This window comes from Haliotis rufescens, unplaced genomic scaffold (assembly GCF_023055435.1).
Source record: "Haliotis rufescens isolate VD_foot unplaced genomic scaffold, xgHalRufe1.0.p SCAF_101, whole genome shotgun sequence".
Taxonomy (NCBI): Eukaryota; Metazoa; Mollusca; class Gastropoda; order Lepetellida; family Haliotidae; genus Haliotis; species Haliotis rufescens.
In genome coordinates this window covers 155447-178718 of record NW_025963782.1, presented here as the reverse complement: position 1 = coordinate 178718, position 23272 = coordinate 155447, and the positions used below count along the sequence as shown (strand labels likewise).

The following is a 23272-nucleotide window of genomic DNA, read 5'->3' as shown; positions in this document are numbered from 1 at the left end:
TTTTTAGATAGAGCGACCATTATTTTGAAAATAATACTGTTACACAGAGTGTAGGACGTATGTTGAACACTTCAGGGGGCGCTCGTGCCTAGCAGCCTTAACACCGCTGCCACCAGAACCGAATTACTTTTAGTCTTAGTTTGTATCTATGTCATATGATTATTGAAATGTAATGTGTAATGCATGTTGTAGTATTGGTCTACCGAATTTCCTTCTGCTGAATGATTACCCATAGTTAGGGAACCGGGGGTGGCGGGAAAAGCTGGGATCCCTGAGGTGGCGCAGGAACCTGTTTTGCCTGGGGAGCTTGCAGGACCTGGGCTCCCTGGGGTGGCGAGGCAAAAGCAAGGGACCCTGAAGTGGCGGGTGAACCTTGTGTCCCTGAGATGGCGGAGAAAGCTTGGCTCCCTGAGGTGGCAGGGAAAGCTGGGGTGGCAGAAAAAGCTGGGCTCCCTGTAGTGGCGGGGAAATCTGGGGTGGCGGAGAAATCTGGTCTCCCTGAGGTGGCTGAGAAAGCTGGGCCCCCTGAGGTGGCGGGGGAAGTATAGGCTCCCTGAGGTGGCGGGGAAACCTGGGGTGCCTGGGCGGCTGAGGAAGCTGGTCTCCCTGAGGTGGCGGGGAACCTAGGCTCCCTGAGGTGGCTGAGAAAGCTGGGCTTCCTGAGCTGGCGGGGAAACCCAAGGGTCCCTGAGGTGGCGTGGGATCCTGGGCTCCCCGGGATGTGGGAAAACCTGGGTTCCCTGAGGTGGTGGGTGAACCAAGGGTGCCTGTGGTGGCTGAGAAAGCTGGGCTCCCTAAGAGGTTTGGGGAAAGATGGGCTCCCTAAGGTGGCGGGTGAACCCAAGGGTCCCTGAGGTGGCGTGGGATCCTGGGCTCCCTGGGATGTGGGAAAAGCTGGGTTCCCTGAGGTGGCGGGTGAACCTGGGGAGGCGGGGGAACCTGGGCTCCCTGGGGTGGCGGAGGAACCTGGGGTGCCTGGGGTGGCGGGTGAACCTGGGCTCCCTGAGGTGACGGGTGAACCTGGGGTGCCTGGGGTGGCGGGTGAACCTGGGGTGCCTGGGGCGCCTTGGGTGGCGGGTGAACCTGGGGTGCCTGGGGCGCCTGGGGAGGCGGCTGAACCTGGGGTACCTGGGGTGGCGGGTGAACCTGGGGTGCCTGGGGTGCCTGGGGTGGCGGGTGAACCTGGGGTGCCTAGGGTGCCTGGGTGGCGGGTGAACCTGGGGTGCCTGGGGCGCCTGGGGAGGCGGCTGAACATGGGGTCCCTGGGGTGGCGGGTGAACCTGGGGTGCCTGGGGTGGCGGGTGAACCTGGGGAGACGGGGGAACCTGGGCTCCCTGAGGTGGCGGGTGAACCTAGGGTGCCTGGGGTGCCTGGGGTGGCGGGTGAACCTGGGGTGCCTGGGGCGCCTGGGGTGGCGGGTGAACCTGGGGTGCCTAAGGTGCCTGGGGTGGCGGGTGAACCTGGGGTGCCTGAGGCGCCTGGGGAGGCGGGTGAACCTTGGGTCCCTGGGGTGGCGGGTGAACCTGGGGTGCCTGGGGTGGCGGGTGAACCTGGGGAGGCGGGTGAACCTGGGGTGCCTGGGGTGGTGGGTGAACCTGTGGTGTCTGGGGTGGCGGGTGAACCTGGGGAGACGGGGGAACCTGGGCTCCCAGAGGTGGCGGGTGAACCTGGGGTGCCTGGGGTGGCGACTGAACCTGGGGAGGCGGGTGAACCTGGGGTGCCTGAGCAGGCGGGTGAACCTGGGGTGCCTGGGGTACCTCGGGTGGCGGGTGAACCTGGGGAGGCGGGTTAAACTGGGGTGCCTGGGGTGGCGGGTGAACCTAGGGAGGCGGGTTAAACTGGGGTGCCTGGGGTGGCGGGGGAACATGGGCTCCCTGAGGTTCCGGGGTAAGCTGGGCTCTCTAAGGTGGCGAGGGTCATAATAATACTGTACACAGGCGACCAAAAAAGAGAATTAATTGCTAATACAGAATGAGAATGATGATTTGCAAAATGCAAGAGAACGAAGCGAGAAACGACATTCGTGACTACTTTGGAAGTATCCTGATTTATAGTGAGTCATTAGAGAGCAACCATTTGCTTTTCAAAGAGGGGTGGGTGGATTTTGATTTCTTTCTCGATTATTCAAGAAAAGGGCACAATACATATTTTCGGCAAAATAAGGGCTTGATTATTATATAAGAACTCTCCCCGACCACCAACCACCACCCCCCACCCCCCACCCCCTAACACACACACACACACACACCTCATTAAATCAAATGGATATACATTGTATTTGAAATATTGTTCAAAGCCGCGTCAAAACCCACCGCACCCAAAACAGACCTAATTAAGGCACAGAGATCCTTGGAAACCTGTGGTGCCACTGCAGCATACATGACCATACACATTCACTTAAACACATACCGACGAGAACTGTGATTGGTTACCGGTGTTTGATGACTCAAGTGTAAATAAAAACGACAAAACCCTTTCCTTAATCTATTATGATGACATCACGCCATTGTTCTTGCAGTTGATTCTGATTTTACGGGTCATTCTGAACGTGCATTTTGAAACTGACGCAACTACATGTCTTTATACAAAATTATAGAGGAATTATGTTTCAATCACAACATGGTTTAAATCAGAGCGTGAGTGAATATGGTGTTACGCTGCTTTTAACAATATTTAGCAAAATCACGACTGGGGACACCAGAATGGGCTTCACACATTGTATCTATGTGGGGAATCGAACCCGGGTCTTCGATATGACGAGTGAAGGCCTACTAGGCTACCCCACCGCCCATGAAGTCGCCTGAATCTTTTGATTCCAGACGAATTATCTCTTCACTTCGGCGAATTGTTCGCGATAGAATGTTGATATAAAATGAATAATCTGGAATAATTGCTGCTTGGCCACCGTCACATCATTACACCGCCCCTGCTGTGTAGTCAATGTCAATGAACATTCTCCAAATAACTACTCACTGACAGAAACAGTTACCAAGTTACTAAGCGAAATTCACTGCCCAATCAGACTCAAGGTTGTTACGAGATTTTACCGATCAGTAAGTAAATATTTGCTAACTAGACTAGTACATGTGGTCTATCGTAGACTAGTGCAGTTTACTTATCAGTTATTAAAGATTACTATCCGCTTTTCAAAGAATCTTCTCATTATTTACTAATTTGCAATAGTATATTTACAGAGCTTGTATGGTTTACTACACTTTAATAAGGGCTTGTTTCGCGATCCCTATTGATAGCTGCTGAATACAATTTGCAAAATACAAGTAAAAAACATGGAAAATACAGGTGATAGATAACATATCAATATTTTTAGTGGCATTTTAAGTTTAATACTACGTAACCGTAATTATTTGTTTGTTTGTTTTTTGTTTAACGCCGCACTCAGCAATATTCCAGCTATATGACGGCGACAAGCATAGTCGCCTTTTACCGCAAACATTGGTTGCTGAAGACCTATTCTCTACCCGGATCTTCATGGGTCAAGTTGGTTCCAAAAGTAACACGTTGTAAATACATGCTGACGGGGATTATAGGAAATATGGAGACTTGAACATTAATATATGTTTACCTGATTTTTTTCTCTTCAAAGATTAATCTAATTGCTTTAAATAGGGACATTCTTTTAGTAACCTGCTGCAACAACATTATATGCATAATTTGTTTTTAAGGATTTTACGGGTGGCCTCGGCTCCATTATTTTGAAGGAATGGAGAGTTACTCGGACATTCCCCTCTGCATGGGATACCCCTTCTCTCCACCACTGGAAACCTGGGCTCCCTGGGGCGACGGGGGAACCCTTGTTCCCTGGGGTGGCGGGGGAATCTGTGGTCCCTGGGTTGGTGGGGGGCCCTGGGCTTACTGGGGTGGTGGGGGAATCTGTGGTCCTTGGATGGCGGGGAACCTGGGCTCCCTGGGGTAGCAGGGGAACGTGGTTTCCCTGAGGTGGCGGGGGAACCTGGGCTGCCTGGAGCGGCGGAGGAATCTGTGGTCCTTGAGATGACGGGGGAACCCTGGCTCCATGGGGTAGAGGGGGAACCTGGGCTCCATGGGACGGCGGGGGAATCTGTTGTCCCTGGGTTGGTGGGGGAACCTGGGCTCCATGGGACGGCGGGGGAATCTGTTGTCCCTGGGTTGGTGGGGGAACCTGGGCTCCATGGGACGGCGGGGGAACCTGGGCTCTATGGGACGGCGGGTGAACTTGGGCTCCATGAGGCGGCAGGGCAACATGGGCTCCCTGAGGCAGCGGGGGAACCTGGGCTCCCTGGAGAGTCGGGGTAATCTGGGCTCCCTGGGTCGGCGGGAGAATCCGGACTCCCTGGGATGGTGGGGGAACCTGTGTTCCCTGGGGCGGGAGGAAAACCTGGGCTCCCTGGAGCGGCGGGGGAATCTGTGCTCCTTGAGATGGCGGGGGAACCTGGTCTCTCTGAGGTGGCGGTTGAACCTGCTTCGTCACGCCACGCGATCCGGAAAAGAGGATGATACAGAATGAGAATGATGATTTGCAAATTGCGGGAGAACGAAACGATAAACGACCATCATTTTGTTTAATGTTTAGGAGCTCAAGTACTCTTTCCAATACACTGACTTCTCGATACGTCAATACAAGAAAAGGGCACATAACATATTTTCGGTAAAATAAGGGCATGATTATTACATTAGAACTCCCCACACACACCCTACCTTTATTGAAAATGAAATGGCTATATTTGAAATATTGTTCAAAGCCGCGTTTAAACCAACCGCACCCAAAAATCGACCTCATTAAAGAACGGAGATTCTTCCCCGTTTTTAACCTGTTGCGTTCGCTTGTATCGGGACACATCTTCTGGACATTTCAGGATATCAAGGAGACCATGATCAACGGGGACTTTGCTGTGGGGTTTTGGTGTTTGTTCTGAATAATCATGACATATTGCACGTAAATAACAGACAAGGTGCTCATGTTAAGGAATCCCGAATGTTAGAATCACGAAATATCGCGATGATCAATAAACGACGAGGAAAGCCTTTGTGCTGATACTTATAAAGTAGGTCAGCTGAAGATCCGGGTTAGAATAGGCCTTGAGCAAGAATGCTTGTCGTAAGAGGCGACTGAAGGGATCGGATGGTCAGGCTCGCTGACTTGGTTGATGCATGTCGATGTTCATGGTGTTAGTCACTGGATTGTCTGGTCCAGACTTGATTTATTTACAGACCGGCGTCATATGGTATGTTTATATCTGAGTGTGGCGTTAAACAACAAATAAACAAAGCAGATGATTTGTCATCAGTTCTCAGAACTTTCTACTGATGGCTTCTGATTTGTAACTCATAAAATGGAAACAAGCCAAGTCGGGATAAACATCCTTTTGATCACGTGGTTACAATCCGGGTAAGGGTCCATGGTCAGGTGACTGCAAGCGGTCATATTTAGCAGTGATCTTGGTCGGAGGTTTTTAAAATACTACATCTGCACATACTTTTCTTACACTTCGTGCCGGTAATGTACGTACACTGAACACGCTGCAAAATATAGTCGCTTGTAGTCACCTGACTGCCGATTCTTAGTCGGATTGCATATTGGTTTTAACGCCGGTTTAAACAGTTATTTGCATCACAGCTTGTAAGCTAAATGTGGGAGAAAAGCCCGAAGTAATTGGGGACATAATATAATGGTCGTTTACTTCTATGAGGAACCGGGGGTCAGTTAACTCCCTTGCCTCAGGAAGATGACATTGAGCTGACACGCCGTGATATAACTGGAATACTGATAATAACGGCGTTAAACCCAACTCACTCACTCACTATGGCAATTATACATTTCCTAAATTGACACCAAACTCAGTGTTCACTAAATCTTTGGGGAACCCACGAGCAATTCGCGATGGAGAGTTGACTGTCTTTGTCGTGACAGAATCGATTTATCGATCCCTATATTCACCTGATGAATTATGGTTTTATAAGACAAGGGCTTTAAATATACTTACAATCAATAGGTATTTGGAAGGTTTTTTTTATTTTCCTCGTAAATTATCCAGGCATTTTCATTATACGAAGGAACAAATGAATAGGTAATGATATCTTCAATGTGATCTTTAAAATCTTTGATAAAATTATATTCCTAGTTTATTGACAGGCCTCCGAGTGGTTCAAGCGTTTGGTCGTCACGCCGAAGACCCGGGTTCGATTCCCGACATGGGTACAATGTGTGAAGCCCATTTCTGGTGTCCCCCGCCGTGATATTGCTGGAATATTGCTAAAAGCGGCGTAAAACCATACTCACTCACTCACTCACTCACTCACTCACTCACTCACTCACTCACTCACTCACTCACTCACTCACTCACTCACTCACTCACTCACTCACTCACTCACTCACTCACTACACACCCCAGTCGCTTGCCACAATTGCCCTTTGTCACTGTTGGAATAAACAGACAAGGGTGTTCATTCATGCCTTGTATGTCGTTTTTATCGTTCACCGAGGTTTCTCCATGCAATCTTCTGAGGGCACGGGTGGCCCAGTCGTCTAAGGCGTCGCTATTCCCTGTGCAGAGTTGCGTCCCTTTGGCACGCCAGAAATCCCGGTTCGCCTCGATTATGTTTTTAGGTTTGTCAGCACCATACCCGTGCTCGTGGTTTTGGACCGAAGTGGTTAACGTCTGAGACCTGTATCACGTCGGGCTTTCCTCCCACATTAAGCTGACACGCCTCGATATGACTGGAATACTGTTAAAAGCGGAGTTAAACCAAACTCACTCACTTACCCATGCATTCTTCTGACCTTGAATATGTTGTTTGTTTTACAAATAATATCGTTTAACTAATAACAGAAATGCGGATTTATAATGGCAATTGAAACACGTTTCAACGTTGCCCAAACCGTTTATCATACGCTATCTCGCCGTCGCGCATTAATGGTTTATTGATTAATACGTCAGTAGATGATTTTTAACTTTCCTGTGAGGAAAGGTATATAGTTTTATACAGTATATACCACTACCAGTCTCTGACTCTTTACGTCTATGTTATAGATATGAAGCTTTCCATGAATCAAAATCCTAATTGATCTCAGATATATATTTCCAAGCATCATCAAATGTTTTGTACCAGAAATGTAAAAGAAATCAAGAACCTTGCAAAAATTATCAAATACTTTGCAAAAAGTACCTTGGATATGAGTGTATAAATGTGTGTGCTGAATCTGTTACCTAATGATTGTACAGCATAACCGACATCTTGTTAAACATAAATTATTATCATGTAAAGAACCTTTTCTCCTGTACCACCTCAAAGAGTGAGTGAGTTGGGTTTAACGTCGCTTTTAACAGTATTCCGGTTATATCACGGCGTATTAGCTTAATGTGGGAGGAAAGCCCGAAGTGATGCAGGTCTCAGACGTTTACCACTTCGGTGCAACCAACGAGCACGGGTATGGGTATGGTGCTGACAAACCTAGGAACATAATCGGGGCAAACCGGGATTCGAACCCACAATCATAGGTTTCTGGTCTGCCCAAATGACGCAACTCTGCATGGCGAATCGCGGCGCCTTACACGACTTGGCCACTCGTGCCTCCGTTTTAAAAAAAGATTGATTGATTGATTGATTGATTGATTGATTGATTGATTGATTGATTGATTGATTGATTGATTGATTGATTGATTGATTGATTGATTGATTGATTGATTGATTGATTGATTGATTGATTGATTGATTGATTGATTGATTGATTGATTGATTGATTGATTGATTGATTGATTGATTGATTGATTGATTGATTGATTGATTGATTGATTGATTGATTGATTGATTGATTGATTGATTGATTGATTGATTGATTGATTGATTGATTGATTGATTGATTGATTGATTGATTGATTGATTGATTGATTGATTGATTGATTGATTGATTGATTGATTGATTGATTGATTGATTGATTGATTGATTGATTGATTGATTGATTGATTGATTGATTGATTGATTGATTGATTGATTGATTGATTGGTAGCGATGTTAGTGAGCTGCCAATGAAGGGTGTAGCGCCACTGAATAGAAGCGTGTCATAACAGTTTAATTCTAAGGTTTCGTTCAAAAAATTGTATTCCATGCAACCTGTCAGTAAGTGGCTGGTTTTGTCAATACACATGTCTCTGAAATTATGCGAAGATGAAAACTTAGTGGACTCACGTATTTCGGAATTGATACTGAACCCGTTTCGCTGACCCATGCTGTGGTGACATTGTAGATTAAACAACTCACATACTCATGTGTTAGAAGTTATATATTTCCTGATATAATGTGAAATGACCAAGTACTATAAACAAATGAAATTATGTAATATTATGTGTCATTTAACTAATAATCCGTACATGCATGCATTTGTAGAACACATGGTATCTTTAAAGTTATGAAATTATCAAATTTAAATTTGTCAGGTCACACATTGAGATGAGGTGAGGTGAAATGGGGTTTAACGTCGCGTCCAAGATTATTGCACTTATATAGCGACGTGCATGCACGTGTGTGTGTTTGTGTGGCTGCTTGTACTTGTCCGGACTGATGCCGATTTATAGTGCTAGCCCACTGAGATACCATGCCGCAGTTTAACATGAATATCCTACTCAGACACAGGATACTGACTCCGACCGACCAGTCCTTGTTTTAGCCTCTTAATGCCGAGCGCCAGACAGGGTAACAACAAGTACCATCTTTTAACGTATTTTGGTACATTGAGATGAACATGTTATTGGATCGATCGATCCCGTACACCCACCACTGATTGATAAAATGGCAGTGAGCTGACTTCATGGATATTACCCGTGTAGTCACGTGATGGGAAACTCAAGTGAACACTGCTCTGAGACTGTTGCCATGTTAGATTCAAGTGTTTCCGTTTGGCCCGCTGCCAGGTTAGATGTAATGCGATAGTCACGTGACACTTAGCTCCGGACTACACGACTCTGACACAGTTATACAATTACCAGCTGACATGGCGAGTTTGTGTGTGTTGCTGCTGCTTGTAGCAGCCTCATCTGTGGTTCATGGACACGAACATATCGCAGCAGTTGTCAATCAGATGAGTTTGCTTGAGAAAGAAATTAACCATCTGAAAGTGGAACTGAACCACTTGAAATCTGACGTTCCAAGAATGGAGACGAGAGTCATAAATAAGATGGACATTTTGGAGTTACTGCTGAGATCGGATTTGACGGAGAAGATTGTACCTTCCTATATGCGTAGTCAAATAGAGTCGTTTGATGCCACGGTAAACATTCACGTGATGTCCCAGATTAGACACCTCAAGCGTGGATATCAGCAGATGAAGCGACAGACACTGAGCCTCACAAGACAGTTGAGGGAGGTCGGACAGACTAAAACACGACAACCACTGGACACTGTGAAAGACAAAGATGCATGTGAACAGCAGGTGCGTGAACTAAAGACAGAGTTCAACCTGACACGTCATCACGTGACCCATGTTGAAAAGGATGTGAGTTTACTTAAAGATGACGTGTTAATCGTCATACGACAGAGTGCTGACGTGCAAGCACAGATTAATGAAACCCAACGAACAGTTGAGACCCTTGTAAAACAGAATGTACGTTTGAGAAATGACTTAATTGTGATTAACGCTAGTCATGCAGAAGATGTGCAGACGTTGGGAAACTTTCATCTGAATTACGTCAACAAGACACGTGACCTTCAGACCAATGCTGACAGTACACAACCCACCCAACATTACACACCCACGACTCCATCTGGACGTCCCTTCACTTCAGTGGCCACAACACCTACAACACGACAGTTTCAAGACAAGACGAGAATATTAGTGGTACAACTTTACTCTGGCTCCTTACAACATCCCTATCAGATTACCATAGATAAAAATGACATGAAGACGTATCCTTATCTGCATACATCTCACGTTGAGGCTGTAACATACGAGCCTGTGTCCAGGAGACTGATATTCAGTAGAAATTCACCACCAGGCATCTTCTCCTCAAGGCTGGACGTGTCGGGTGTCACAACACTACGAGAGGGAATCGTGTCGTACGGAATGACAATCGATGTTGACAGGCGACTTATCTTCCTTACCACATACCATCCGACGAAGACAATCAGTCGTATGTCCACATTTGGGAAACACTTTCGGGGCATTGTGAACTTGCGTTATCGCGGATCATACGATCCCCGTGGCATTGCTGTAGACTCCAGGAAGAAGATGATCTATTTCGGTAAATATCATGATGGGTTGTGGTCTGTTGATTATGATGGGAATAGGCTGCATCAGATAGACATGAGACGTGACGTTTTTGCTGCTACTATTGACACTATACACGGTGTCCTATATTTCAGCGAGAACAAGAAGGTGATAAAGCGATCTTTATCAACTAATACTACAACGGAAATGTTGGAATTCAGTAACAGGATTAAAAGCCTTGTCTACTACAACAACAGCCTGTACATAAGTGGAAAGAATATTGATGTCATATACCTAGAAAACAACGTACATTTCAACCTGAAGACAATGAAGCATTATTCCAATTATATGTGTTTGATTCCGTGATCACATCTGTCTTAAAAGAGACTCCTACACGATACTTTAGCCCAGGGACATCGTAGGAAAATGGAAATATTCTCACAACCAGTTTCACAGATTGCCACAAGGTTTTAGATAGACCGACCATTATTTTCATAATAATACTGTTAAACAGAGTGTAGGACGTATGTTGAACACTTCAGGGGGCGCTCGTGCCTAGCAGCCTTAACACCGTTGCCACCAGTACCGAATTACTTTTAGTCTTAGTTTGTATCTATGTCATATGATTATTGAAATGTAATGTGTATTGTATGTTGTAGTATTGGTCTACCGAATTTCCTTCTGCTGAATGATTACCCATAGTTAGGGAACCGGGGGTGGCAGGAAAAGCTGGGCCCCCTGAGGTGGCGCAGGAAGGATGGGCTCCTTGGGGTGGCGGGGAAACCTGGGGTGCCTGGGCGACTGAGGAAGCTGGTCTCCCTGAGGTGGCGGGGGAACCTAGGCTCCCTGAGGTGGCTGAGAAAGCTGGGCTTCCTGAGGTGGCGTGGGATCCTGGGCTCCCTGGGATGTGGGAAAAGCTGGGTTCCCTGAGGTGGCGGGTGAACCAAGGGTGCCTGTGGTGGCTGAGAAAGCTGGGCTTCCTGAGAGGGTGGGGGAAAGATGGGCTCTCTAAGGGTGCGGGTGAACCCAAGGGTCCCTGAGGTGGCGTGGGATCCTGGGCTCCCTGGGATGTGGGAAAAGCTGGGTTCCCAGAGGTGGCGGGGGAACCTGGGGAGGCGGGGGAACCTGGACTCCCTTGGGTGGCGGAGGAACCTGGGGTGCCTGGGGAGGTGGCGGGTGAACCAAAATATAGTCGCTTGTAGTCACCTGACTGCCGATTCTTAGTCGGATTGCATATTGGGTTTAACGCCGGTTTAAACAGTTATTTGCATCACAGCTTGTAAGCTAAATGTGGAAGAAAAGCCCGAAGTAATTGGGGACATAATATAATGGTCGTTTACTTCTATGAGGAACCGGGGGGCACGGGTGGCCCAGTCGTCTGAGGCGCCGCGATTTGCGAGCCTTGGACACGCCAGAAACCTATGATTATGGGTTCGAATCCCGGTTCGCCCCGATTACGTTCTTAGGTTTGTCAACACCATACCCGTGCTCGTGGGTTTCACCGAAGTGGTAAACGTCTAAGACCTGCATCACTTCGGGCTTTGCTCCCACATAAATGGAAACTGGACTTTAATGGTCAGTTAACTCCCTTGCCTCGGGAAGATGACATTAAGCTGACACGCCGTGATATAACTGGAATACTGATAATAACGGCGTTAAACCCAACTAACTCACTCACTATGGCAATTATACATTTCCTAAATTGACACCAAACTCAGTGTTCACTAAATCTTTGGGGAACCCACGAGCAATTCGCGATGGAGAGTTGACTGTCTTTGTCGTGACAGAATCGATTTATCGATCCCTATATTCACCTGATGAATTATGGTTTTATAAGACAAGGGCTTTACATATACTTACAATCAATAGGTATTTGGAAGGTTTTTTTAATTATCCTCGTAAATTATCCAGGCATTTTCATTATACGAAGGAACAAATGAATAGGTAATGATATCTTCAATGTGATCTTTAAAATCTTTGATTAAAATTATATTTCTGGTTTGTTGACAGGCCTCCGAGTGGTTCAAGCGTTCGCTCGTCACGCCGAAGACCCGGGTTCGATTCACGACATGGGTACAATGTGTGAATCCCATTTCTGGTGTCCCCCGCCATGATATTGCTGGAATATTGCTAAAAGCGGCGTAAAACCACACTCACTCACTCACTCACTCACTCACTCACTCACTCACTCACTCACTCACTACACACCCCAGTCGCTTGCCACAATTGGCCTTTGTCACTGATGGAATAACACAGACAAGGGTGTTCATTCATATCTTGTATATCGTTTTTATCGTTCACCGAGGTTTCTCCATGCAATCTTCTGAGGGCACGGGTGGCCCAGTCGTCTGAGGCGTCGCTATTCGCTGTGCAGAGTTGCGTCCCTTGGGCACGCCAGAAATCCCGGTTCGCCTCGATTATGTTTTTAGGTTTGTCAGCACCATACCCGTGCTCGTGGTTTTGGACCGAAGTGGTTAACGTCTGAGACCTGTATCACGTCGGGCTTTCCTCCCACATTAAGCTGACACGCCTCGATATGACTGGAATACTGTTAAAAGCGGAGTTAAACCAAACTCACTCACTCACCCATGCATTCTTCTGACCTTGAATATGTTGTTTGTTTTACAAATACTATTGTTTAACTAATAACAGAAATGCGGATTTATAATGGCAATTGAAACACGTTTCAACGTTGCCCAAACCGTTTATCATACGCTATGTCGCCGTCGCTCATTAATGGTTTATTGATTAATACGTCAGTAGATGATCTTTAACTTTCCTGTGAGGAAAGGTATATAGTTTTATACAGTATATACCACTACCAGTCTCTGACTATTTACGTCTATGTTATAAATATGAAGCTTTCCATGAACCAAAATCCTAATTTATCTCAGATATATTTCCAAGCATCATGAAATGTTTTGTACCAGAAATGTAAAGAAATCAAGAACCTTGCAAAAATCATCAAATACTTTGCAAAAAGTACCTTGGATATGAGTGTATTAATGTGTGTGCTGAATCTGTTACCTAATGATTGTACAGCATAACCGACATCTTGTTAAACATAAATTATTATCATGTAAAGAACCTTTTCTCCTGTACCACCTCAAAGAGTGAGTGAATTGGGTTTAACGTCGCTTTTAACAGTATTCCGGTTATATCGCGGCATGTTAGCTTAATGTGGGAGGAAAGCCCGAAGTGATGCAGGTCTCAGACGTTTACCACTTCGGTCAAACCCACGAGCACGGGTATGGGTATGGTGCTGACAAGCTTAGAAACATAATCGGGGCAAACCGGGATTCGAACCCACAATCATAGGTATCTGATGTGCCCAAGTGACGCAACTCTGCATGGCGAATCGCGGCGCCATACACGACTTGGCCACCCGTGCCTCCGTTTTTGAAAAGAAATAATGTGATTGATTGATTGATTGATTGATTGATTGATTGATTGATTGATTGGTAGCGGTGTTAGTGAGCTGCCAATGAAGGATGTAGCACCACTGAAAAGAAGCGTGTCATAACAGTTTGTTTTTAAAACAAAATATAGTTTAATTCTAAGGTTTTGTTCCAAGAATTTTTTTCATGCAACTTGTCAGTAACAGGCTAGTTTTGAAAATGCACATGTCTCTGAAATTATGCGAAGATGAAAACTTAGTGGACTCACGTATTTCGGAATTGACACTGAACCCGTTTCGCTGGCCCGTCCTCTGGTGACATTGTAGATTAAACAACTCACATACTCATGTGTTAGAAGTTTTATATTTCCTGATATAATGTGAAATGACTAAGTACTTTAAACAAATGAAGTTATGTAATATTATGTATTATTTAACTTGAAATCCGTACATACATGCATTTGTAGAACATGTGGTATCATTAAAGTTATGAAATTATCAACTTTAAATTTGTCAGGTCACACATTGAGATGAGGTGAGGTGAAATGGGGTTTAACGTCGCGTCCAAGATTATGGCGCTTATATAGCGACGTGCATACACGTGTGTGTGTGTGTGGCTGCTTGTACTAGTCCGGACTGATGCCGATTTATAGTGCTAGCACACTGAGATACCATGCCGCAGTTTAACATGAATATCCCACTCAGACACAGTATACTGACTCCGACCGACCAGTCCTTGTTCTAGCCTCTTAATGCCGAGCGCCAGACAGGGTAACAACAAGTACCATCTTTTAACGTCTTTTGGTACATTGAGATGAACATGTTATTGGATCGATCGATCCCGTACACCCACCACTGATTGATAAAATGGCAGTGAGCTGACTTCATGGATACTACCCGTGTGGTCCCGTGATGGGAAACTCAAGTGAACACTGCTCTGAGACTGTTGCCATGTTAGATTCCAGTGTTTCCGTTTGGCCCGCTGCCAGGTTAGATGTAATGCGATAGTCACGTGACGCCTAGCTCTGGATTACACGACTCTGACACAGTTATACAATTACCATCTGACATGGCGAGTTTGTGTGTGTTGGTGCTGCTTGTAGCAGCCTCATGTGTGGTTCATGGACACGAACATATCGCAGCAGTTGTCAATCAGATGAGTTTGCTTGAGAAAGAAATTAACCATCTGGAAGTGGAATTGAACCACTTGAAATCTGACGTTCCAGGAATGGAGACGAGAGTCATAAACAAGATGGACATTTTGGAGTTACTGCTGAGATCGGATTTGACGGAGAAGATTGTACCTTCCTATATACGTAGTCAAATAGAGTCGTTGGATGACACGGTAAACATTCACGTGATGTCCCAGATTAGACACCTCAAGCGTGGATATCAGCAGATGAAGCGACAGACACTGAGCCTCACAAGACAGTTGAGGGAGGTCGGACAGACTAAAACACGACAACCACCGGACACTGTGAAAGACAAAGATGCATGTGAACAGCAGGTGAGTGAACTAAAGAAAGAGTTGAACCTGACACGTCATCACGTGACCCATGTTGAAAAGGATGTGAGTTTACTTAAAGATGACGTGTTAATCGTCATACGACAGAGTGCTGACGTGCAAGCACAGATTAATGAAACCCAACGAACAGTTGAGACCCTTGTAAAACAGAACGTACGTTTGAGAAATGACTTAATTGTGATAAACGCTAGTCATGCAGAAGATGTGCAGACATTGGGAGACTTTCATCTGAATTACGTCAACAAGACACGTGACCTTCAGACCATTGCTGACAGTACACAACCAATACCACATTACTCACCCACGACTCCATCTGGACATCCCTTCACGTCAGTGGCTACAACACCTACAACACGACAGTTTCAAGACAAGAGGAGAATATTGGTTGTAAGATATGGCTCTGTCTCCTCACAACATCCCCATCAGATTACCATAGATAAAAACGACATAAAGACGTATCCTTATCTTTACACAAAATACATTGAGGCTGTAACATACGAGCCTGTGTCCAGGAGACTGATATTCAGTAGAATGTCATCACCAGGCATCTTCACCTCAAGGCTGGACGTGTCGGGTGTCACAACACTACGAGAGAGAATCCAATCGTACGGAATGACAGTCGATGTTGACAGACGACTCATCTTCCTTACCACATACCATCCTACGTGGACAATCAGTCGTATGTCAACATTTGGGAGAAACTTTCGGGGCATTGTGGACTTGCATTATCGCGGAGCGGGCATTCCCAATGGCATTGCTGTAGACTCCAGGAAGAAGATGATCTATTTCTGTAAAACTGATGATGGGTTGTGATCTGTTGACTATAATGGGAATAGGCTGCACCAGATAGATATGACACGTTACGTTTCTGCTGTTACTATTGACACTATTCACAATGTCCTATATTTCAGCGACAACAAGAAGGTGATAAAACGATCTTTATCAACTAATACTACAACGGAAATGTTGGATTTCAGGGATAGCATTAGAAGCCTTGTCTACTACAACAACAGCCTGTACATAAGTGGAAAGAATATTGATGTCATATACCTGGAAAACAACGTACATTTCAACCTGAAGACAATGAAGTATATTGAGAATGTAATGTGTTTCATTCCGTGATCACATCTGTCTTAAGAGAGACTCCGACACGAGACTTGAGCCCATGAACAGCGTAGGAAAATGGAAATATTCTCACAACCAGTTACACAGATGGCCACAACTTTTAAGATGCGAGCGACCATTACTTTCATAATAAAACTGTTACACAGAGTGTTTTGGACAGTTTAGTGATGTGTACTAGGACGTGTGTTATACACTTCCGGGGACGCTCGCGCCTAGCAGCCTTAACACCGCTGCCACCAGAACCGACTTACTTTTAGTCTTAGTTTGTATCTGTCATATGTTTAATGAAATGTAATGCGCATTGTATGTTGTGGTATTGGTCTACGGAATATTCTTCTGCTGAGTGTATACTCGTAGCCAGGGAATCTGGGGTGCCTGAGGTGGCGGGGGAACGTGGGGTCCCTGTGGTTGCGGTTAAAGCTGCTGTCCGTGAGATGGCGGGGAAAGCTGGGGTCCCTGAGGTGGCGGGGAAAGCTGGGGCGGCGGGAAAAGCTGGGCTCCCTGGGGTGGCGGGGGAGTCTTGGCTCCCTGAGGTGGCGGAGAAAGCTGGGGTCCCTGAGATGACGGGGAAAGCTGGGCTCCTTGAGATGGCGGGGAAATGTGGGGTCCTTGAGATGGCTGGAGAACCTTGGGCTCCCTGTGGTGGCGGGGAACCTGGGCTCCTTGAGGAGGCAGAATAGGTCTTCGGTAACCCATGCTTGCGGTAAAAGGCGACTATGCTTGTCGTAAGAGGCGACGAACGGGATCGTGTGGTCAGGCTCGCTGATTTGGTTGATGCATGTCATCGTGTCCCAATTGCCTGAATCAATGCTCATGGTGTCAATCACTGGATTGTCTGGTCCAGATTCGATTATTTACAGACCGCCGTCATATGGCTGAGTGCGGCGTTAAACAACAAACAAACAAACAAACAAAAACACTCATGTAGTAATTTTCTTTAATGTGTAAATACAAAACACGAACAGTCACTTTCCAATACTCCTAAACTGCACACATCAAGGTAATATTGTGATAGTATTTGTGTTGCTGGAGATATTTTCTTGATACATATCGGATAATTTTCCTGTATATAGTTCCATACCATAGTTACCCAAATACTTGCTTCTTAGGGATATGTTGTTCTCAGTGTTAGTTTGTGCAGGGAGTCTGTATAAGACCGAATGGGCACCAAATGAATTTACCAACTGGATAATGTGTTTTACCTCGTCATCGCCATGCTGCGGTGAAATTAAGTGCGAAGATGGAATTCATACAAGCTCTTGTCTGCATTGATGCCATTTGTGTTTACCCTTGTTATTCCGAGACATACCGACGAGAAATATGATTGTTTATCGGTGTTTGATGACTCAAGTGTAAATAAAAACGACAAAACCTTTTTTAATCTATTATGATGACGTCACGCCTTTGTTCTTGTAGTTGATTCTGAGATTCTGAGTTTACGGGCCATTATGAACGTGTGCTTTGAAATTGACGCAACTATATGTCTTTATGCAAAATTAAAGAGAAATTATGTTTCAATCACAACATGGTTTAAATCAGAGCGTGAGTGAGTATGGTTTTACGCTGCTTTTGGACACCAGAATGAGCTTCACACATTGTATCTATGTGGGGAATCGAAACCGGGTCTTCTACATGACGAGCGAACGCCTTTCACCACAAGGCTACCCCACCGCTCCTTAAGTCATCTGGATATTTTGATTCCAGACGAATTATCTCGTCACTTCGGCGAATTGTTCGCGATAGAATGTTGATATAAAATGGATAATCGGGGTGATTGCTGCTTGGACACTGTCACATCATCACACCGCCCCTGCAGTCTAGTGAGTGTCAATGAACGAAATGCTCCAAATAACTGCTCACTGACCATAAAAGTTATTAGTTACCCAGTTACTTAGCGAATTTCAATGTCCACCAAGGGTCCAGACGCCATTATTTACAGATCGCCCTCATATGGATGTAATATTGCTGAGTGCGGCGTCAAACAACACACAAACAAACAAACTTGTTATGAGATTTTACTAACGAGATAGTAAATATTTGCTAATTAGACTAGTATAGGTGGATCGTAGACTAGTGCAGTTAACTAATCAGGTAGCAGAGATTACTAACCATCTTTCAAAGACTCTTCTTCTCATAATTTACTAACTGCAAGTTTGTTGTTTGGTTGGTTGTTTTACGCCGCACTCAGCAATATTCCAGCTATATGACGGCGGTCTGTAAATATCAGAGTCTGGACCAGACAATCCAGTCAACCAAGTCGCCTCTTACAACAAGCATAGTCGCCTTTTACGGCAAGCATGGGTTGCTGAAGACCTATTCTACCCCGGATCTTCACAGGTCTCAAAAACCAAGTAAAAACATGAAAATTCAGGTGAAAGATAACCTATAATGATTTTTAGTAGCAATTTAAGTTGATCCAGATGATTTACATTCTAAATTTTATCAGTCATTATAAAATAAATTACATTAACCACATTACAAGGCCATTATATAGCTAACACTCAGACTCAGTGTGTTTAATCCCGAATACAAATGAAAACAATTTTGTGACGTCATGCTCTCCATTCCTTAAAAATAATGGCCCCGAGGCCCTGAGTGACGAGTTTTTTCCCATATTTAAAACACATCCCTGCTTTTACACTTTTACGAACCTTTGTCGTGTGGAAAATATTTGCAAAATACACCAGAACTCTTTGTTGCCTGAATCTATTCTGTGTTAGTCGCCCTTGCGTGATGCACGAGGAATACGTTCTCTGCCGCTGTTGCACGTGCACCAAGCTCCGTCGCGAGCTGATCTTTACAATGCATGGTACACGGCTCATCATAATTTCGTGGGGTCCTTTTGTTTGTTTGTTTGTTGTATAACGCCGCACTCAGCAATATTCCAGCTGCATGAAGGCGGTCTGTTAATAATCAAAGTCTGGACTAGACAATCCATTGATTAATATCATGAGCATCGATCTCCTCAACTGGGAAACGATGACATGCATCAACCAAGTCATTGAGCCTGACCACACGATCCCGTTAGTCGCCTCTTTCGAAGTTCCTGGAGTGTCGTGGTTGACGTCGAAGGCGCCGATCCATCTAATCCCACATGTGCTCGATTGGTGAGAGATCAGGGGAGCGGGCCGGCCAGGGGATGACATTCATGTTGTTTTGTTGAAGGGAATCCTGAACAAGTCGAGCTATATGAGGCCGGGCGTTGTCATGTTGAAAGGTATTGCCTGGGCCATGACGACGCAAAAAAAAAAGAACAACAGGGCCGATGATCTCGTCGCGGTAACGCTGTCCATTCAGATTTCCCTCTACCACTATCAAACGGGACCTCTGTCTTGCTGTAATCCCACCCCATACCATAACGCTGCCGCCCCCGAACCGATCTTCTTCACAATGATTGACATAACGTTCACCTCGACGTCGGTACACTCGAATCCGTCCATCGCTGTGGCTGAGGTGAAAACGAGACACGTCAGTGAATAGAACTTGTCCCCACTGCATGGCCGTCCAGCGTAGACTCTGTCTGTACCACTGTAGACGTGCTTGACGGTGGTTTCCTGTCAAAATTGGAAGTCTGGCGGGTCTTCTGTCGAAAATGCCTGCACATCTCAGGCGGCGACGTACGGTTTGTGAAGATATTCGTCGAAGGCCAGGGATGCTTCTAGATCTTGCAGTCACTGTTGCTGGCTGGAATCGATTTCGTAGGTGTCATGTTCGAATCCAGTTGTCTTGTCGATTATTGGTTACGCGTGGCCTGCCACTCCGAGGATGGTCTCTGACTGCATTCGTCTGTTGCCAACGTTGCCATAAACACCAAATGGTGTTTCTGTGGACGTTAAATTGTCTTGCAACATCACGTTGACTCGATCCTGCTTCAAGCATACCAATGGCTCACAGACGCACATTTTCGGACAGGCGTGGCATTTCGTAATGTTGAATAATTGCGTAATTTTGTTGTTTTTCTGAGTGGTTGATGTCAGCACGATGCATAACAATGCCTATGAAATCCCGTTAACGCACATGTTTTTATAGCCATTCTTGGGTAGTGAAATGCATGGGGCTTGCATAAAAGTCAACTTTTGCATGGAATGCATGCTTTTCTGTAGCAGTTGCGTTTTTGTGACTTGATTCCATACATGTTCTACAAAATTGGAAACCAAACTTTACTTGTTTGAAAAATACACCAAAATATTGGTGTCACAGGAACTTTTGTTTTTGAGTATAGTAAATTAGCTGTTTACGAACCTTCTGCTCCTGTCACTCAATAACTTTGTATAATTCTCTGGACTGTTCTCTCATTTTGGTCGATTCACTTATTGTGTACCCTTTGTATAAAACCCAACTAAATGCAAATAGCTGTATCCCCTATGTAGCACTGTTCCAGGTGACATCCCAACTCTCACCCACCAGATCATGTTTAATGTCGACAGTGCCTGACATGAATAATCTGTGTAGAGCCAGGAAAATATGTGTGGCTATTTTCGCTTGGTGATCTTGTCCTGTATCATTTTGTGTCTGCATGTAAATCAACACGGAATTGCATGTCACCACTTTGTCATGTCAGCGAAGTTGTAAGATGAATGGGACAGTAAACAACATATACACCCTGATCTTTGATCCACAGATGTCCCGTCAAGTTTCAGGATCTAGAATTCAAAGTTGACGTAAACAATTCGTTGCACATGATGCAGAACGGTGACGACATTTGTCATGAGGCATATCCTATTTGCCAAGGATGTTTTTCTCCCCTGTTGAATTCTTTGCAAGCAGTAAAGTGTTCTAGCAGCTGTGTGTCTTTTCAAATAGAAACGATAAGTGTGTTGTTTATGATTCTCCTCCGACCTTCTCATGGCTTTACATCGTACAGAAGTTCTTATACGTACAATGCAGAGCCGCGTTTGCGTCTGTGTACGGCAGGGTCGGTGTCGAAGTCGTCCTTCGGATACAACATGTACGCATCGAATGGTAATCCGCAAGAGGTTCTTTTGACAATCTTTTATGTATTTTTTCAAACATTTATTTCACAAAAAGTAAATCGGTTTAGAAAGGAGTTAACAGTATCATTTCCCCTCTGGAACTGTATGTTATTACATTTATGAGTTTACAAACACCAAGGTGTCTTTTTATGTCCCCGTCGCTGTTACCAGCCAAAGGTAAGGTTTGATGGTATTCCAAGGTGTCTTTACCGCTGTTGGGTACGGCCCAGCTAAAGGTAAGGTTTGATGGTATTCCAAGGTGTCTTTACCGCTGTTGGGTAGGGCCCAGCTAAAGGTAAGGTTTGATGGTATTCCAAGGTGTCTTTACCGCTGTTGGGTAGGGCCCAGCTAAAGGTAAGGTTTGATGGTATTCCAAGGTGTCTTTACCGCTGTTGGGTACGGCCCAGCCAAAGGTAAGGTTTGATGGTATTCCAAGGTGTCTTTACCGCTGTTGGGTAGGGCCCAGCCAAAGGTAAGGTTTGATGGTATTCCAAGGTGTCTTTACCGCTGTTGGGTAGGGCCCAGCTAAAGGTAAGGTTTGATGGTATTCCAAGGTGTCTTTACCGCTGTTGGGTACGGCCTAGCCAAAGGTAAGGTTTGATGGTATTCCAAGGTAAGTAACTAGTTTGGGAACAAGGGGTATAAAAAATCCACTGTCGAAACATCTGACAGAGTTTAAGAAGGCCATGGCAAAATCAGCATTAGCCTTTAAAAGCATGTTATGAAGGCGTGGAACGTTGCGATGTATTTGTACCCAGTGGGGATTAGACAGTAAAAGAGGATAAAGCTACGTTTCTGCATCACGTTCCCAGTTACCAATGTTGTCAGAGACGATGGGTCGGGTATCCAACTCGGCTTGGTTGATTGCGTGTCATTGTGTTCAGAAGCTCTGGGACGATGCCCTTGATTACAATCACTGGTTTGTCTGGACCAGACTCCACTATTTACAGGCCGCCATGATAGGCTAGAATATTGCAACAGTACGGCTTCAAACAAGGCAACAAAAACAACATGTAGTAAAATATAGAGTTGATGGACATTATTTCAAATAATACTTCATAGTTCAACAGAAAGCTTTGAGATACCGGCAGACACTTTTGTAGAAACAAATAAAGTAAAAGGCACTAGTACTTTCAAATGCCATGAAGTCTGGCAAATTCAGTTGAAATGTTGAACAAACAGTAAACGAGATCGTAGTAGTTGATAAATACATAGAGTAACATGTGCATCAATTTATACTGGGTATTTTTGTAATTTAATTCGTTAAATCCCTTTTAGAAACCAAAACACCCTGTGTTTTACCTGGTGACTAGGTAATATCATGAGTCGACTGTGTATGTTGAAATACCATGAATTATCTACAGACATTCAATATTCAATGACAACACTATACTATAATGCCAACGTGGTTATTATTCCATTTTGTCCAATGTACAAAAGGTGGCATTATCACCGCGTTGTACTGTAATTTATACCTACCAATGTTTATGTATCGTAGAATAGTCAGTTGATGGAACTATTGGCAGTGGACAACATACAACCCTGTGCACATGTAAATAAAAGCATAAATATGATGTGCAATATGAGACTAGAGACGTTGTACTTGGTGACAACTAATTCCAAAGGGGAGAGATTTCTCATTTTTTCTTTGTACTGATCTGACAATAGGATTAGCACAAGACAGGATTGTTTGGATTAAACCGGCATCAAAGGCGTGGTTAAGATATTGTAAAGGACCTCCCTGCAGAGTGACCAGAGAATTCCGCAGAGTGACCAGAGAATACTGCAGAGTGACCAGAGAAAAGTTTTACTTCCTTTAACATGAGCTTTAAAGTCCTTATCCACAGAGTCGTACCACGTCAGTCAGGGCGTTATGGTAGCCTTGTGTCACGTCGAAGACCAGGATTTGATTCACTACATGGGTACAATGTGTGAAAGCCATTTCTGGTGTCACCGGTACCCGCCGTGATATTGCTGAACTATTGCTAACGCGGAGGTAAAACCATACTCACTCACTCACTCAACACGTGAACCCCTGAAACAGAAAGATGAG

General features: G+C 45.0%; 1 protein-coding gene across 1 annotated transcript; it reads left to right on the top strand.

Moving 5' to 3' along the window:
• The first annotated feature begins 386 nt into the window (after window positions 1-386).
• LOC125377853 (collagen alpha-2(IV) chain-like) lies at window positions 387-1792 on the top strand. The gene is made up of 3 exons (XM_048391907.1): window positions 387-492; window positions 856-1176; window positions 1212-1792. The coding sequence occupies exons 1-3, from the start codon at window positions 387-389 to the stop codon at window positions 1790-1792; spliced, it is 1008 nt and encodes a 335-aa protein (XP_048247864.1).
• The last annotated feature ends 21480 nt before the right edge of the window (window positions 1793-23272 follow it).

Excerpts from the sequence above, each read along its gene's own strand:
- LOC125377853 (XM_048391907.1), top strand. The coding sequence starts at position 387 with ATGGCGGAGAAAGCTTGGCTCCCTGAGGTGGCAGGGAAAGCTGGGGTG. Across the intron at positions 493-855 it reads TGGGGTGGCGGAGAAATCTG|GTGGCGTGGGATCCTGGGCT; the intron begins GTCTCCCTGAGG and ends AGGGTCCCTGAG. Across the intron at positions 1,177-1,211 it reads TGGGGTGCCTGGGGTGGCGG|GTGAACCTGGGGTGCCTGGG; the intron begins GTGAACCTGGGG and ends CCTGGGTGGCGG.